Source organism: Pseudophryne corroboree, chromosome 2 (genome assembly GCF_028390025.1).
Source record: "Pseudophryne corroboree isolate aPseCor3 chromosome 2, aPseCor3.hap2, whole genome shotgun sequence".
Taxonomy (NCBI): domain Eukaryota; kingdom Metazoa; phylum Chordata; class Amphibia; order Anura; family Myobatrachidae; genus Pseudophryne; species Pseudophryne corroboree.
In genome coordinates, this window is record NC_086445.1 from 835071226 (window position 1) to 835089505 (window position 18280).

Sequence of the window (18280 nt, forward strand, 5' to 3'; positions counted from 1 at the left end):
ATGTGGGAAATAACCTTTGGTACCGTCAAACCCCATCGCCTTTGGTAACTTGCTAAGCCGCATGGGTAAAAAATTTAAAGAGTCGATAAATCTTATCTTCAAATCTTTTACCGTGATGCACATTATGTTGCCGCCTCTAGATAATAATTCAATCTTTAATTTCTCCTTAATCAGCTGGCGCAGCACAAAATATGCATCATAGCGACCTGCATTATGGGCTATGAATGTGTAATGCTCAAATTTTGGTTTCATGAACGTCTTTACAAAGTCTTCGATACACGCAACACCCTTAAACTCCCAGTCTTTCTCACCCGTTAATGTTAAAGCGTAACAGTAGTTTGGTATGTGCACACCCGTCTCCTGCATACACTCAAAATCATAAAAGATGTATTTCTTTGTGGGCTCTTCCGGCTTGATGGTTTGTATATAGCACAAATGGTTCGAAAACCCATCAACGAACACCTTACAAATGGGGCACTTTAGGCCTCTGCAGTTATGATCTGTTCGCCTGTAGAGACAACACTTGTCACAATATACATGTTCAAGACAGGATATTTTGTGATCAAGAGCTAAAGCTTTGTGTAGCTCTAAACACTCGTTTGATCGACAAAATACCCTACACACCGAACACCTTAAAGCCGTCACACCGTCGTCAATACAAGCCGGCCTGTGACAAGCCTTACAAAAGAAAAGACAATCGTGATTATTTCTATGATGGTAAGCGCTATGACAACGGACGCAGTAATATCGGGCACCAAGAAACGCTTTGATATCGAGTATCCCATAAAAGTGACAATCGTGATATAGCACAAAGATCGTGTCTTTGTAACGACTGTCTGCACTGTAGTATTTCCAAGACCCTTGACTGTAATAGAGGAGATTGATGGATACTTTTAAATAATTTTCAAAAATTGCAACATCGCTAAAGCTGACCGCTTTATCAAGCGGCAGATTCAAAGCTTTATGTAGTTGGATCGCTCTCTCCTGTATTACATGATCATTGGCATTGTTACCTTTATCCAGAAGTTTACAGACGCTAGCGGCCAAACACAGGTTATTACCTACGCGTCTGAAGTCATAGAGATATCTCTTTCTTTTATCTATTATTAAACTTTGGGGCAGGCGCTGTAAACTACGCCCAGTCAAACCAGACCCTGCCCTGTTTTTAAAAATACTGATCACAAATCTTAAGCCTGTGGATAATAAGAATTCAGCGTTACTTTGAAGCGTGTTTGTAATCTGATTCAAAAAACTGGCAGCGTCTAATGTTTCTTGCGGCTTACGATGCGAATAGATGGCATTGTGTAACCCACCCCCCTCCAATCTAAGCTGAACGCGGTCGGCCGGATCCACGCCCGCAAGGACACCATCGAGCATGGCCTGTATAGCCGTATGAATGGCTCGAACCCCCTCTACAAATGATGTAACCCTGTCCAAATTAACAAACCGATAGTGATTGTGGTACTCAACGGCTCTGAAATTCGGTCGTTGTCGTTCATAACTGTTAATTGCCTCTAAGTATACATGTTGCCGACCTTCGTCATTACCGGGTGACTCAACACGGCCTGCATCATCATATATGGGGCTTGCATCGCGCTCAATATTGTCAGCCTGTGATTCGTCATTCGGTAATGCATGGGGTGGGGATTGATCTAAATCTACACGCCTCGCACTGTGCTGACCGCCTACCACATGTTCCCTGTGCCGCTTGCGTTTTCTCAATTGGCCACCTACCGCATGTTCCCTGTGCCGCTTGCGCTTTCTCGATCTGATTAATGTTGTTACAGCCTGTTTCACCTTTGCGCGTCGGAATAACTGTGAGATCTTGTATGTTAAACAAGGTTTAATTCGTGGTTTTTTTTTACAGTCATTTAAATTTAAAACACGTTTCAAACCATTGCCTAGCATGCCTAGTCACGGATCAGTTTCATTTATTTCTGCAAAATGATGTATGTTGGCTTTAATAAATTCAGTGGTCTTAACCGACCGATCTATGTATTTTGACATGACATTCATATACGTCTCAACAACTTCTTTAACAATGTCTTGTTTACATTTACTACCGTGGCACACACCTTTAATGTGTTTTAACAAGTATCCGGCTTTTACGCCCATGTTCTCAACATCTTCCCGTATCTTACCCAACAGCGCGTAAAATTGTATTTCAGCGTCTTGGCCTAATTGTTCTGAATTTTGACATTCATCAACTATGTCGGGCGCTAGCCCTCGCGCCGGTACACAAGCATCAGCCGATGCGTGTACCAGGGCTGTCGTTGTAAAAATATTGGGCATTGATGTTACACAATCAACCGTTGTAGTATCACCAGGTATTCCTGCAACGGCTGATAATACTTCATCAGAACTATTCTGCGGATCTTGTGTCGTTGACTCTACACAGTTTGTAATAAGCTCTTGCCCATTTATGTCATCAATATCTGATATCACAGGATTACCGGCTATGTGTCTTGTTTCTGTTTCAGAGCAATCCTGTGTATCGGTAATAGTGATGACATCGGATTGCGACAATTGCTTAACATTACTTCTTGAGTCAATATTTGATAACAAACCAATGCCTGCTATGTGTCTTGTTTCTGTTTCAGAACAAACCTGTGTATCTGGAATTGTGATTACAGCGGATTGCGACAATTGCTTAACATTACTTCTTGAGAGACGCGATGCCCTCTTAACCTTTACAGTCTTTGTATTACCAGCGACATCCCGGTCTGCAGTGTTAAACGCTGTGTGTTTTGATGTTACAGCAACATCATTACTTACGCATGATACAGTTTGTAACGCGATCCTTCTCCGTTGCGGCTTATCATTTTCGGAATATGACAATTTTCTTTTCAGATCTGTAAATGTTGAATTATGACTTCTCTCATTCGTTCTTGGTCGAGCTGGCTTTCGTTTGTTCGGGACGATACAGCCGTTATGCACAGCCATAACTGATGACCTAGCAACGTCCTTATGTACAATTGCCGGCGTTACGAATTGATGGTTCTCCGCTTCAGCGGCGGTTGTGCGTTTTGATATTTTCCCGCTTGTACTAGGTCTGTGTATCTGCGCGCATGTATCACTGACTGTTGGTATCAAAGGAGCATAGCGTCTTGCTACAGCATCATCTGTAATACATATATTATAAAATAAATATAAACGACTCTGCATGTAAATCAGTATTTAAATCACCGCATAACAATATACCATATAACAGTGTTTGATTACACACCTGCTGCTGCGAATTGATGGCTTTCCGTTTCAGCGGCGGTTGTGCGTTTTGATATTTTCCCGCTTGTACTAAGACGGGGTATTTGCGCTACTGTATCACATCCTGATGGTATCGTCGGCGCATAACGCATTGCTACAGCGTCATCTGTAATACATATATTATAAAATAAATATAAACAACGCTGCCTGAAAATCAGCATTTAAATCAACGCATAACAATATACCATATAACAGTGCTTGATTACACACCTGCTTTATATTCGAATGTTTTAGCACGACCCCCTGTCGCGTGTGGGAAAAACGGTTGCTCATCAACAACATTGCTGTTCTGTATAGATGTGTTGTGACAATAATCAGGTTTGTTCAATATATCCCGTAGAATAACATCAGCCGTCGCATCATCCATTTTTGTGGCATCTTTAGCCGGTGAAAAATGAAAAATAAAAATAAAAAAAATAAAAAATATTACATACGGTATAAAATTAGAATAACATGAAAAAGCGATTCATTACTGAGAATATAAAGTGTGTACAGTTGACAACAAATCAGCACAACTGTACAAGGTTTATTTTTAATTCTTTAGCCGTGGAAAAATAAAAAATAAAATGAAAAATAAATAAAGATATCATGTTACTCACAATCTGGCGCCAATTCCAAAATATTATTAAAATCCGGTATAGCGCTGAAGTCTAAGCCAAAGGGACTATCAACAGACAAATCGAGATTCTCTGTATTTGTGATTACTGTCAAATCGTGGGAAATAAAAATGAGAAAATAATAATTATTTAATAATTACTATTTAATAATTACTTATCAATGTATCCAGACTGTTGTACGTTCATACTATTTAAACTTTTAAAAATGAACAAATTGTAGACCTTGACTATAATTTCATACTATTTAAACTTGAAATATAAATAAAAACGCGTCAATGTCCTTTATAGACATAGCTTACTTTGAGAGGTTTGATAACTTGGCAAAGCATCATCATCATCAGAAGAAGAAGATCTGTTTCTAACCATGAAAGTGTTTTTGTTGTTGATGTTCTGCATTGTCTGTCTCTGAAAATGAGAGACGGTTAATTTTAGTTGAAATATTGTGTTGGCGCATTCCCAAAATGAACCACTAGATGTCGCTATTACCACATATTTAAATAACATTCAGACAGCCACATTATTAAAACTATATGTTCTATGTGTTACAATGCATCGCTAAACAACTACATCAATGTGGTATACCCACATTGATGTTGCTGTTTAGCGATGCATTTCACATATGAGTGCATAATGCGCTTTGTACAATAGGTTTGAAATATTAACATATTATACATGTATGCCTAAAAACAAAGGATGCAATGGCAGGACAGAATCGTGTAACAGTGTGTATATCGTGGCATAGAAACAACATATTTAAACAGCATTCAGAGCCATATTTGTAAAATAAATAAAAAAAAAAAAATAAAAAATAAAAAAAAAAATGCAATATGTATAAATATAATAATAATAATAATAATTATGATAATAATAATAATAATAATAATAATAACAACAACACTTACCATTATAACTTCAAGTGTGTATAGCTGTGCGGCTTCAGTTGAAATTTCTTCTCAGTGCACTTCAGTGATGTGGTCTGTTCTTATAACACTGGCTGTGAGCCATATGGCCCCCACCAACCTGTGGTACGCCGTCCCACATTTCCAAGATGCTTGGGCGGGACTTTTAAATATATAAATTCTAGTCTATAATTTAGTAAATGTGATAAATATTTTCAGTTACAATAAAGATATAATCTTTTAGCTGTTTCTTAAATGTCATACACAGTGCATCAAACGCATACCAAATACATTTATATTATATATACAGAAGAAAAAAAATAAATAAATAAATAAAAAAAATAAAAATCCTGAGTGGTCTAAACTACTTGTATAGATTGAATGGAAGTCATTCCAAATGGGTATATCTTATACTGTAGAATATGAGGCTCATAAAAAGCGCATAAATTATTTAATAATAAAATGAATTTATAAAAAGCATTATACAGAAGTTCTTATGAACTAATGTGCATGAATACAAAATTATTTTATGATTCCATAAATATACACTGGCTTACTGATTTGTAGCTAAAATTACAAAAAATATTGTCTTTGTACATGAATACAAAATTATTTTATGATTCCATAAATATACACGGGCTTACTGATTTGATTAGGACCCATCACCATGATATCTCATTATGGTATGTAATGAATCCAAAAGTTGGAAAAATCCGATTTGAGTTAACACATAAACCTGTAGGTGGTGCTAATGTTCCTCTACAGAGATAACAATCGAAAATGGTCATGGTCAAATTATAAGCAATGGTCATGGTCAAATTTGCACATCGTGCTTCTGAGGGGTTTCTGTGACATTTAAAATGACCTTTGTGACATTTTAAAATGATCTTTTAATTAGTGCCATGTGTGATGAACCCTTGCTTCTAAGAATGGTCATGGTTAAATTGTACGTCGTGGCTTCTGAGGGGTTTCTGTGACATTTAAAATGACCTTTGTGACATTTTAAAATGATCTTTTAAATTAGTGCCATGTGTGATGAACCCTTGCTTCTAAGAATGGTCATGGTTAAATTGTACATCGTGGCTTCTGAGGGGTTTCTGTGACATTTAAAATGACCTTTGTGACATTTTAAAATGACCTTTTAAATTAGTGCCATGTGTGATGAACCCTTGCTTCTAAGAATGGTCATGGTCATTAGTGATTATCCTTTTTAAAACTGTAACATGTGTGACTCATGAAGTTTCAGCTGCTGGAATGTAAGAACATTTTGTGTTACAAAAAAAAAAAAAGATGTATTTTAAAGTGTGTGTCATATGTGACATTCTGCGACGGGGTGTTGCGCGACACTCTGCGACTGGTGTTACGCGACAATTTTTAATACGGTTTAATATCGAACACTATAAATTTTATATTAATTTTATATTAAGCGATATAAAACACTATCATTTAATATTAAAAGGGGGCGGGTCCTAGGGCAAGGGGGCGTTAACAACTGTCAAGTTTGACAGAAAGGTTGACTTTATCTACTTATATTGTATGTTCTTTTTTGCATGTGAGAATAGAAAGGGTTTTCTACTTATGAAACGTAAACGGAAGTGCGAAACGAACCGCATACGTCACTTCCGGTAGACCAAATCCGGAAGTCAGGGGAGCTTAATTGGCTAATTAATGTAATTGAAGTGGGTATAAATATCTGTTGTGTGGGGGTCCATGTTATCCAAGCTTGAAAAAGGAGAATAGTCTCCGAAACGCGTGGTTTGGACGACACGGACGCCTTTTATTTGCATTGCCTGATTCCCTACTCTACCTTCAAATGGAATAAGTCTTTTTGCGGTGGTGCCACGCAAATTCCACCAGGATCGGATTGCCTTTTCCATATAGAAGGCTCTCTGCCCACCGCAAATCCTATAAAGCGTGAGATTTCATTGGGATTGGCATATTATTGCTTCATGTGCTATTTTTACTTGTGGTCTGTTACTCCTTGTATGTATTAAAGTATTGTGTTTTTATCTAAAAGACTGTTTCAAGCATCTCTGTTACAAGGGCGCCTATGCACACATCCATCTCTTTTTTGACTTGTATTCTGTAAGGCGGGATGTGGTGTTCCCTCAGTGATGTGTGACGGCTGCCTAGGGTAACATTTGTTGCGCACTTTAGAAATTTCTTTTTGTTTGTTAATAAGAACTTGTAATTCAAGAGAAACCTCCCATTATTGTTAAAAATGTTAATATCTTGAACTAATTATACTACTTCTGCCATGCGTTCCACCTGTAATCGCGGTGGAACGCACGGACTTTCGCCCTAGACTCCATTTCCGATTACAGGTGGAACGCATGGCGGAAGTAGTATAATTAGTTCAAGATATTAACATTTTTAACAATAATGGGAGGTTTCTCTTGAATTACAAGTTCTTATTAACATCAATCTAATCATCATATCTCATATTTATTGGCCCAGTATCTGTTTAATTAACTACTTTATAGTAACCTATCAGCAAGTGATAGGAAGTGAGGTAGTACCCAGATGGGTATAAATAGACTAGACCCACACTCTCCAGTTCACTTGACATTCAGGAGAGGAGACAGTCACACATATCCAGAATCCTTTATTGTAAGTAGTAATTACTGGTTTTTATTTCCATTTAATAGGTTTACCTTTAATTGAAGTAATACAAATTTGTACTTAATTTTCAGTTGGATACTCTTTATCCCTCTGGGCATTTTGTCTGGTGTCACTATTCTGGCCTTGCTTTTAAAGTAAGTTCGTATAGGTATATATTGAATAGTTAATTTATCTAAGAGTTGAACATTACCCCATTAAGTGCTATTTAATCCATACTATGGTATTTCATCCACCTTGGAGGATACTGCATAATTGGCTGTATCTATCGCTAGAATTAAATGTGAGTATGATGATATATAGTAATAGAGGTGAAATTAGGAACTAAATCAAACTTTCCATTTAGATATATAAATATTTCTTATAGAATCATCTTTGTTATATAACGAATAAGGAATATCTGAACTCTAATAAGAAGATTATCCTCGAATTTCTTTTATGTAAGTGAATAATGGTCTAAATAATATATTAAGGTTCACAATTAGTTTATAAAATGTAATAAGTTTATTTCTTCCATTAGACACGTCCACTATATAATATCATCTTCTACAGTGAGACTATTCTTGTGTTCCTTACTTAAAGTATCCCTCACTTAAAGTATCTTCACAGTAAGTAGCCACACTAAGATTCCTTGGACGGTATTAAACCAATATTTAGACAGTGGAGAATATTCTTCTCTCAATATCTCTTTTTTCTACTGTTTTGTAAAATGTAAGAGAATATATAAGTTTTTCTCCTTATTATTATGGAATGTAATAGTCTCCCTCCCTTTGGATTCCAAAGGTTTTTGATATATATAATTATATTAATTTAAAAAGAAATGTCTAAGAGAAATGTGATACCAATTGATGTTTCTTTTGCTCTTTTGTTCTCTTCCTGTTCTTCCTCCATCTACACCACCAGCAACGACCTGTACCCCTGATGAAGTCCATAGCGGACGAAACGCGTTGGATTTTATACATATATGTGTATTAGTACTATGTTTTGGTACAAATGAGCATTGTACTTATGAAACATTTTATTATTGTACAATAATTTTAATGTCGTTTTATTAAAACTATTGTCCTTCGGGTCACGCTGGTTTGATTGTCATTTGAAATATCAGTATTGTTGTGCGTCCTCTGAATACTGTACTTATATTCTATTTTATCTCCCACTAGCAGGAAGATTGTTCTTGAGGTGCTGCCCGATTTATTACAGCGTGAGTAAAGGGTATTGTTGTTATATATATATATATACACACAGGTTGAGTATCCCATATCCAAATATTCCGAAATACGGAATTTTTTGAGTGAGACTGAGATAGTGAAACCTTTGTTTTCTGATGACTCAATGTACACAAACTTTGTTTAATACACAAAGCTATTAAAAATATTGTATTAAATGACATTCAGGACAGGCTGTATGTGTAAGGTGTATATGAAACATAAATGAATTGTGTGAATGTACACACACTTTGCTTAATGCACAAAGTTATTAAAAATATTGGCTAAAATTACCTTCAGGCTGTGTGTATAAGGTGTATATGAAACATAAATGCATTCTGTGCTTAGACTTACAGTAGGTCCCATCACCATGATATCTCATTACAGTATTCAGTTATTCCAAAATACGGAAAAATACGATATCCAAAATACTTCTGGTCCCAAGCATTTTGGATAAGGGATACTCAACCTGTATATATATATATATATATATATATATACGTGTATATATATATATATATATATATATGTATATATATATATATATATATCCTCATATGCAGGGCCGTCTTTTTATATGGGCTCAATGGGCATTTTCCCAAGGGCCCCAGGAGTATAAGGGCCCTATGCTGATAGCTGAGGGTCGCCTCTTTCCAGGGGTACCAGATTTTTTTAAATCGGCCCTGGGGAACCGGGGATATCCGACTTCAAAGCAGTGGTCCCCATACAAGCCTGTTAATTGCTCTTCCCAGCCAGATATCTTGGGTTCTGTCTGACTTAGAATTTTTCTGAGGGTATATTCCAAAAGCTGAGACTCTCCTTTTAGTGGATACTGACAGCTTGTCTCTGCTGTGACCAGAACCAGAGATATCAGCCTTCAAACAGCTGGTCCCTGCTCCAGCTCCACACACCAGGTATGCAGTTTTATATTTTCGTTATTGGATTACTCTGCGTCCTGAACGCTGATCCCCAAGTCCCCAGTACCTCCTGAAAGGTGGGATTCTTTAGTGTTTATTTCCATTATAGCTTAGAAATCTATTTTCAGGAACTTGAGATATCTGCAGCCAAGCAAGCTGCCCTCCCACCAGAAAATGATGATTAAGCCCACTCTACTATCCACCCCTCCCCTATGTATTAAACACCCCCTACCAACCTGGAACTCATGTACCAGGTACCCTTCATTCAGCCCAATGTCCCATCTACAGTTTAGTGTACTCCCTTCCGCCCCATCTGTGCAGTAAAGGAGTAATTAGCTCCAGGTCCTACATGCTGAGCGGAAAATAGAACACCCCCTACCGTCTGCGGGACATCAAAGTTCCTGCTGATAGCACCCACCACCCCTACCACTGGAGGATGGGTAGGGTGCCCAGTGCATTGCTGTGCGCAGGGGCCTACACTGCTGTTAATATGGCCCTGCTCCTATGGGTATGAATCAACATCACAGCAGCAAAACATGCGCCACTCCCATAAGGTGCAATATCTCAGTGAGTCCGATTAGGGTTCGGCTGGGGACGGCGTGGTGGGGCGGGGGGTTAGGATTAGAGTTAGATTACTGGTACGCCCCAGTTGGCATTTCTAGCAGTCGGGATTTCAATCAGTTGGGATAGATCAGTCGGGATCAGTCGGCAGTACCGCCGACAACACCCACAGTTCTGCAACCCCATGCGTATCTGCGGTAGTGTTACATTGCAGCAGCGGGCAGCAATGCACAATCCCTCCATGCTGCCACAGCCGCCTTGGTGTGCATGTCCTCCCCCTAGCCATGAAGGTAACAGTGAGCCGCAGGCAATACTGTCCGATTCCCCCTCTCCTGCTACCGCAACCGCCGCCGGTGTAAACTGTGAGCCACGGGCTGTTATGGCCGAGTCAGTGGCGGATTCATTTAGAAGATTTTTTTTTATTGATAGTGCAGCAACACTGATGGGGATAATGGGACGCGCCATCCTCCGCGGACCCCGCAGTACAGGCGGAGATGGTGCAGTCCTGTTGCTAGACTGTGCTGAAATGCTTCCTGTTTCCGTGCAGTGACCAATTGGAAACAATTTTCAACATGTGCATCCACCCCGAGTCCCCCCTGTCTGGCCCGTGTCCTGCTGCTTTGACTGCTGCCGGCGTCCTGCTCTCTGCCTGCACCCGTATCTCCAGGTCCTCCTCCCATCCAGCTCCTGAATGTGATGTGACTGCGACCGGCTTCCTGCTGCTGTGACTGTGGCCGGCATCTTGCTCCTGGCCTGCATCCAGGTCTCCAGCTCCTCCCGCCATCCGGCTCCAGAGTGTGACTGTGGCCAGCATCTTACTGCTCCCTGCCTGCACCCACATCTCAATCTCTTACCTCAGGTAAAGGTCCGTTACCCATCCTACCCCTGGTACCTTCCATCCACCCATCTCAAGGCCAGTACCAGTTTCCATGGCAGGGGGCAATCAACAGTGTAGTGTGGGGGTACAGGGGTGGTATATAAGTGGGTAGGAGTAATTCTATGTGTGCCCCCCACTAGCCCACTACACCCATTAATCTCTCTGCCCCTCACCTAGAACCTCCCAGCCAGTTCAGTCACAGGGATTCCCCCAGCCCCCTTTCCATCCTGTCTAGCATCCCCCACCATCTCACTGATCCCCCTCCCATCCCAATATCTCCCACCCTACCAGCCCTGGGTATTCCCTCCCTTATTAAGCCCAGTGTACCCCCTTCTCCGCCATAGTTCCACCCCTTCCCACCATGTCACTGCCTCTTTCCCATCCAGCTCAGTGCCCCCCTATATATCATCCACTGCCTCATGCCCATCAACCTCTACCTGATGTCATCCACTGCCTCTCCCTGTCACCGGGAGGTAGTTATGTGACCGTAGTCACAATACCTACGCCAGAATCCCACCCCCTTACAGTCCCGACAGTTGGCATGCCGATTAACAGGCACTATTCCCACTCGTGAGCCTGCAAAGGGGCTTTGTTGCTCTCGCACCCCTCCCCCCACCAGGCATCTAATAGCCGCTGGTCATGCATATCGAACACCTGTCACCCTCTTCCTGTCACCCACTGCCTCTCCCAGTCACCCTCTCCCTGTCTCCCACTACCTCTTCCATCACCTTCTCCCTGTCATCATCCACTGCCTCTCCCTATCACCCTCTCCTGTCACACACTGCTGCTCCCCTGCGTCACTATCTCCACATCCACTTCTCTCTCCTGTTACCCTCTGCCTCTCCAAAGCACCACCCTCTCCCCGTCACATTCTGCTTCTCCCTATCACCCTCTGCCTCTCCCCGTCACCTCCCTGTCACCCACTGTCTCTCCCTGTCAACCATTCCTATCACCCACTAGCTGACAAGAATGGTGACACCCACTTTCCCAGCAGCGTGCTTACCTTTGGTGCGCACGAAGTATCCCCCAAGTCATGTTACCCCACTGTCATTTTTTTCTGGATCCACCCCTGTGCCTGACCCCTCTACCTGCCGCCGCTACAGTTTAAAGTACCTCCCCAGACAAAGCTTACAGTGACCCGTGGGCTGTAATGCCCAATCCCTGCGCTGCCACCGCCGGAGTTTACTGTGAGCCGTGGGCTGTAATGCCTGACTCCTCTCCCCCAGCTGGTGCAGCAGCTTAATGTCCCCCCCCCCCCAAAGCTTACAGTGACCCATGGGCTGTAATGCCTGACCCCCCCTCTCCCTGCCACCGCCATAGCTTAAATCCCTCCCAAGCTTACAGTTAGCTGCATCTGTAATGCCCGATTCCCCCCCTCAGAGTTACAGCGCAGCCCGACAACCCCCTCTACCCGCTGTAATGTGTAAAAGGTGACTCTACCTGCCGTAATGTGTAATAGGTGACTCTGCCTGCCGTAATGTCTAAAAGGGACTCTGCCAGCCGTAATGTCTAAAAGGGAACTCTACCTGCTGTAATGTGTAAAAAGGGGACTCTGCCAGCTGTAATGTGTAAAAGGGGACTCTGCCTGCCGTAATGTGTAAAAGGGACTCTGCCAGCTGTAATGTGTAAAAGGGGACTGTACCTGCCGTAATGTGTAAAAGGGGACTCTACTGTACCTGCCGTAATGTGTAAAAGGGGACTCTACCCGGAGTAATGTGTAAAATGGGACTCTACCTGGCGTAATGTGTGACAGGGGCTCTACCTGGCATAATGTGTGTATGTGGTGCTACTGTGCAGTGTAATTTGAATAATGAAGACTAGTGTACAGCGTTATATGAATTAATATCACTTTGTCACCGCACCCCATCCCGATGAAGCCACGCCACCATATTTTTTGTCACTGGCCCTATTTTAAATATGGGGGGGGGGGCACAGCTGCTGGTTCTTGCACACAGTGCTAAAATGTCTAGTTATGGCACTGCTACACATAGTAAGTGGACCTGGAGGCGTGGCCACCCCTGTTTGGGTAGAGCTAGATGTGGGCCCAAGGGAGGCAGCTGAGTCAGTGGACATCCCTGGAGGAGGAAAGAATAGTGGTACGCCCCCTGAAGCCCCGCCTCTTTTGCCACGATTGGGGTGTCTCATGAGAATCCTAAAATAACAATCAGAGTGGCCAGGAGCACACTGTGCATGGAGCCCGGCCATAGCATATGCACGTGCACGCTGCTCTTGCGGCCCCGAAGAGTCTACAATGTACCTGTGCAAATGTCTCATCCCATAATATCAAATCTTGTACCCATACTGCTTTTCAAATATTGCAACAAAACAAATAATTGCTTATTGTAAATAGCTTATAATATGCTTTAAATGCGTTTTTATTTTACTGGTTTTGGTTAAACCAGTGGTAAAAGATTACTTAATAGATTATGCTGTCCGACACGACGAATCTTCCTGCAAACTGAACCACGGGAGATTTAATTTATCTTTCATTAAAGGTTTTATTGGTATAACCATATACCAGTGTGCACTGTGTGTTTATTTTTTCTTGCAGCTGTTTATCTTCCTCTTTTACAGTTAGTTAATTATCCTTTTATATCTTTTTCTGTCATCGAAAAAAAATTGTACTTTTGGGTGAGAGAGAGATAACACATAGAGAACTAAGTAAACTAAAAAAACGGAAGCTTGAGAGGAAAAGAATGTTTATTAGATTTTCTGACTGTAAAAGTGATATTTTCCCAGAATACAATTTACCCTTTGACAAATGAGCTGATGTGATAGAACAGAGATAAATCTCTGAAGATAGATGAAATCTCAGATTAGTTCTCAGATATATGATAAACCCTATTTTAGAAATCTTTGATACATGTATTCAGATCAAACTTACTGTATTTTTAGGTGAAACCAAGGTTCTGCTTTCAAGAATTCAGTTTGAGTTTATATATTTATTTCTGATAAATTTACAGGTGCCACCAAAATAAATACAAGTCTTATTAAAATATAACTACTCATTAGTTAAAATACCATTGCATAATATAATTTCAACTAACACAATTAGTGTAATATGGAAAGGAATCACAGATGAAAGTATAAGAATCTAAAATTCTGGAGAAAACTGGGGTTTAAGATAATAAAGTCTCCACTTACAAAGGTGCATATTTGTTCTACAGGCTACTTTAGGATAATGCCATCCAGAGATGGTGTTACCTATTGCAGCCAAACTCTGGAATAGTTTGCATTCCAGTGCTTGGTAAAGCTGACATCTGTTGGAAAAGGAGGGGCTGCGACAGATATCGGATATAGGAGCTGCGTTCCCCCTATGGTACATTCAGGGGATACTAATATTTGAAGAAACCCCCTGTAGCGATAAAGCCCATTTCATATTGGACTGGGCATATTAACAATGGTATTGGTAACAGTATGTGATATGATTCCCTGTATATATGTTTAAATTGTATCAGGTAACTCAATTATTTGTATGTTCAGCTATAATAAATTCATAGCAGGCCAGACTGTTTACATTTATGCAAAAGCTTATTAAACTTCAGAGGTGGGACATAGGAATCATGAAAATTGCAATTTCCCATGTATAACTTAATCACATACAGTATATTCTATGTGAAAAATGTTCTTTTCATACTGTTTGACCAATTACAAACTTTAATTAACTAGCCAGTGTCTGCGTTAAATCACAAGCAATTTGGTCTAAGGAGGTTCATGTTTGCTCTTCACAGCATGAGGTCAAGGGTAGAGGACACTTTTCTTTACAAATGTGCTCTCCAAAGACAATAAGACAAGACAAGGGGAAGTGCTGATAAGGGGTTTCCTGCCATATGACTGGGCTGGTCATACATCATGGACACTTCTGACAAACCATTTTGTGACTTCTCTCTAGCCCCTGATTATTTGTCAGGGAAACCATGGGTTAAGAGCACACAAAAGACCTTCAGACACATATTCCACAAATAAACAATTCTGGTATTAAAAGGTTTAAATCCCAAAGGTGGGTGTGTGTGTCAAGAAGCAGTTTGCTGGAAGGCTAAGAACTGTGTGTTGTAGCTGAATCAGTGTCATTCGCTTAAGGTACCTACACAACTAGGATGCCCAATTTCTATCAGGAGATCCCTTACTCTGAGCATTGTTTGATTCCAAAAGGTGATACTTGAACTGTGTTTTTATCATTTTTTTTCTTTTAAATTGTCTGTAATCTGTGTGTACTTTTAAATAATCATAATACTCTTTGTAATTCTTTTTTGTAACTGTAAGCTTTGAAGTTATTCTTGAAATTAAAACTTAATTTCTATTTCTGATATTCTGTGTTCTTAGACCTATGGCCTTGTGGGGCTCATGCTACTGATTTTTAAAGCATATATGTAACCAAAGGGCTGTTGTGGGAGGTGTTCTCTCCTGGAGTAACCTTGATAGTGGCAGACATATATATTTTATTAGGATCATTTACAAAACACCAACGTCACGACCACTCGACTTGGAAGAAGACCTGAGTGCGGGCACGAACGTGACACCCCCAAAAAATGTGTGTTGTCGGGGACTATCCTTCAATTATTTTATTTGATAAATAGGCCCATAATGAGTTGTGAAACTGCTGCAGTGTGCCATCAGAATTGCTGTCAATAGGCCTCTCTCTGTTGTGATGGCCTTGCTTCCATGCAGTAGGTTCTAAGGTTTTGCTATACAAACACCTTAAAAATTGTGTTTTCATGTGATAAACTACGACTGACAGCATGACACTGTGGTGTCACAACCCAGCATGCCATAGCAATGCCCTCATCTCAATTTACCATTGACCAATGTTAGGTGGGTATGATAATAGTAATCTTGTTATGTGAGCAGTGAGTGCCAATGACCTATTTATTCACGTGGGCTGTAATGGTGTATATTTCCATGAGCACCATGAGATTGGAGCTATCACGATTTTTTTTTTTAATAATTCTTTATTTAACATGGTCAGAGAAAGCATAGACAAAGAAAAACAGGACATGCAAGCCCAATACAGACCAAAATTTAGGTATAATAACAGTCAAAAAAAATAAAGAAAAATTGGTGAGTAACGAGGGGAAAGGGACAGTTGTGAGGGAAGGGCAAAAGGTGGTGGTGGTGGAGAAGCGTATGACAACATTTTAATGAATGGATACACAACCACCAAAGGTATGAGAGAAGCAGAAAGCAAAAGGAGTATTATATCAGTTGGCTTGTGCCCATGGGTCCACACACAAAACTGGTAGGACAAGGAGGATAAGGATCTATGCTCATTTAGCAGCCAAGAAGCCCACACTTGAGTAAAACATGGCCACGATAGCGGAGGTAATAAGGGATTTCTTTCATGACTGCGACATGCCAGATATGGGTTTTAAGCACAGAAAGTGATGGGAAGAAGCCCGTTTCCAATTCAAAGCAATTAGAGACTTTGCACCGCCAAAATATGCGCAGTCAACTTTCTGGAAAATTTGTTAAAACGTTGGGGAGGATAACACAACAAAAATATCCAGGGATCTTTTGCTACCGGGGCCTCAAAAAGAGAGCTTTTGAAAAAGGGAACAATAGTCAGACAGGTCCACCCTATATGGACCATAGTACCCCTGCAGCCACAATCCTGCCAGCAGTCAGAAGAAGAGGATGGGAACATTTTATTAAGTCTATCAGGGGTATAATACCAGCGATAATAGAATTTATATGTATTTTTTTTTACATTTTGGTAGCTATTGAACTTTTAACAATGTCATCCCAGGCTTCGTCATCCAAAGGAGGGCCGAGGTCACATTCCCAGATTATCTTGTGGGATCTAAGAGAGGGGAGGGTGGCATCTAAAAGGAAGGCATATAGGTGGGAGATCAAGCACTTGGATAAGAGGCTTTGTTTACAAAGACTCTAAAAATGGGTAAGGGTACGGAGAACAGAGGGCGAAGGTAGAGAATGTAAAAAATTACGGATTTGAAGAAATTCAAAGGGGTTAAGTATTTGGGATGGGGCTTTTTGTTGTAGGTCGGGCAGGGATAACATTGACCCTGGTCTGAAAAATCTACGGGGTGCTTAAACCCTGCCCCAATCCAAGTATGGAATTGCGTGACCAAAGATCCAGGAGGAAATAGAGGTTTGTACCAGATAGGGGTTAAGGGAGGAGTCGAGGAAGAGAGCTTCATGCTAGCAGAGTGGAGATCACAGAGCTTGGCGTTAATTTGAGAGTGGGCAAAAGTTTGAAAGAAGGGTGTCGAGACTTTGAAGGTAGGCTCCATAGGGTGGTCAGATCTGGGAGTCCAACATAGGCCGATTCAGTATCGAGCCAGGAGGTAGAGCCTGGAGGAGAATAAGAAGCAACAATATGAGAGAAGTGGGAAGCCACATCATTTTGTTGACATCAGGAAGGCTGCGACCACCTCCCGGAACCGATTTCCCAAGAGTCTTAGGGGTATATTCAAAAAGTGTCGGATCCATTCCGACATGCATTTGTCGAAATGGATCCGACAAGGGGTATTCAATGAACGGCCAAATCTGACTGTCGGATTTGAGCCAAACCCGACTGTTGGATTTGTCTGTTTCCGGTGACCTGTCCTGCTCCTGCTGTCAGCGGCTGCCGGGTGCGCTGACGGCGTCGGTGGGGGGACATGTCTGTGGCGGTGGGGGAGATGTCTACAGCAGAGGGGGAAAGCGCTGCCGGGAGTGAGGAGCCTGGCCGGATGGACGCCATGCTCAATCCGACTTTTTTTAAAGTCGGATTGAGATTGTCGGAAAGGGGGCCAAAACCTGTCGGATTTGGCCCCGTTTCCAACAGAAGCACACGAATCAGCGCCTATTCCACTGATCCACGTGTTTTCCGGAATTCCTGACTTCTCGGAAAAAAAAGCTGCCCAAATTGAATAGATCGGAACCCTTTCTGACAGAAATCTGTCAGAAGCTGCCATCTTTCTGACAAGATGGCAGCTTCCGACAGCTATTGAATACGTCCCTTAGTAGCAATTCATGGGGGTCTATGGTTTCAAATGAAGTAAACGAGAGCTTTTTGGATGTTACTAAGAAAAAGGGCGGGAATGGCCATGGGGAAGGTCTGAAAAAGATAAAGCCATTTAGGTATGACAGCCATCTTGACAGCTATGACCCTTCCCAGCCATGAGATAATAAAATGATTCCACATTGCTAGATCAGTCTGCATTTTAGTAAAAAGATGCAGAATGAGGACCGATTGAAGATTTAGAGCAAGGTCGTGGCTGAATAGGATCATATCGATATGCGAGTATAAGTAATGAGGTGGAGAATAGAACATGTAATCGCGAGCAGAAGGCTCCTTTACCCTCCAGGAATCACAAGGAAG

General features: G+C 41.1%; 1 protein-coding gene across 1 annotated transcript; it reads right to left on the bottom strand.

The window, feature by feature from the left end:
• Positions 1–1383: 1383 nt before the first annotated feature.
• On the bottom strand, positions 1384–3705 carry LOC135049824 (uncharacterized). Its single transcript, XM_063955737.1, has 3 exons — positions 3475–3705; positions 3227–3370; positions 1384–3122 (listed from the first exon to the last, which is right to left on the bottom strand). Exons 1-3 carry the CDS (start codon positions 3629–3631, stop codon positions 1915–1917), a joined length of 1509 nt encoding a protein of 502 aa, XP_063811807.1. The 5' UTR covers positions 3632–3705; the 3' UTR covers positions 1384–1914.
• Between the last annotated feature and the right edge of the window lie 14575 nt (positions 3706–18280).

Coding starts and splice junctions, on each gene's coding strand:
- LOC135049824 (XM_063955737.1), bottom strand. CDS start 3,631: ATGGATGATGCGACGGCTGATGTTATTCTACGGGATATATTGAACAAA. Junction 3,371..3,474: donor AACATTCGAATATAAAGCAG/GTGTGTAATCAA, acceptor TATGTATTACAG/ATGACGCTGTAGCAATGCGT. Junction 3,123..3,226: donor CCATCAATTCGCAGCAGCAG/GTGTGTAATCAA, acceptor TATGTATTACAG/ATGATGCTGTAGCAAGACGC.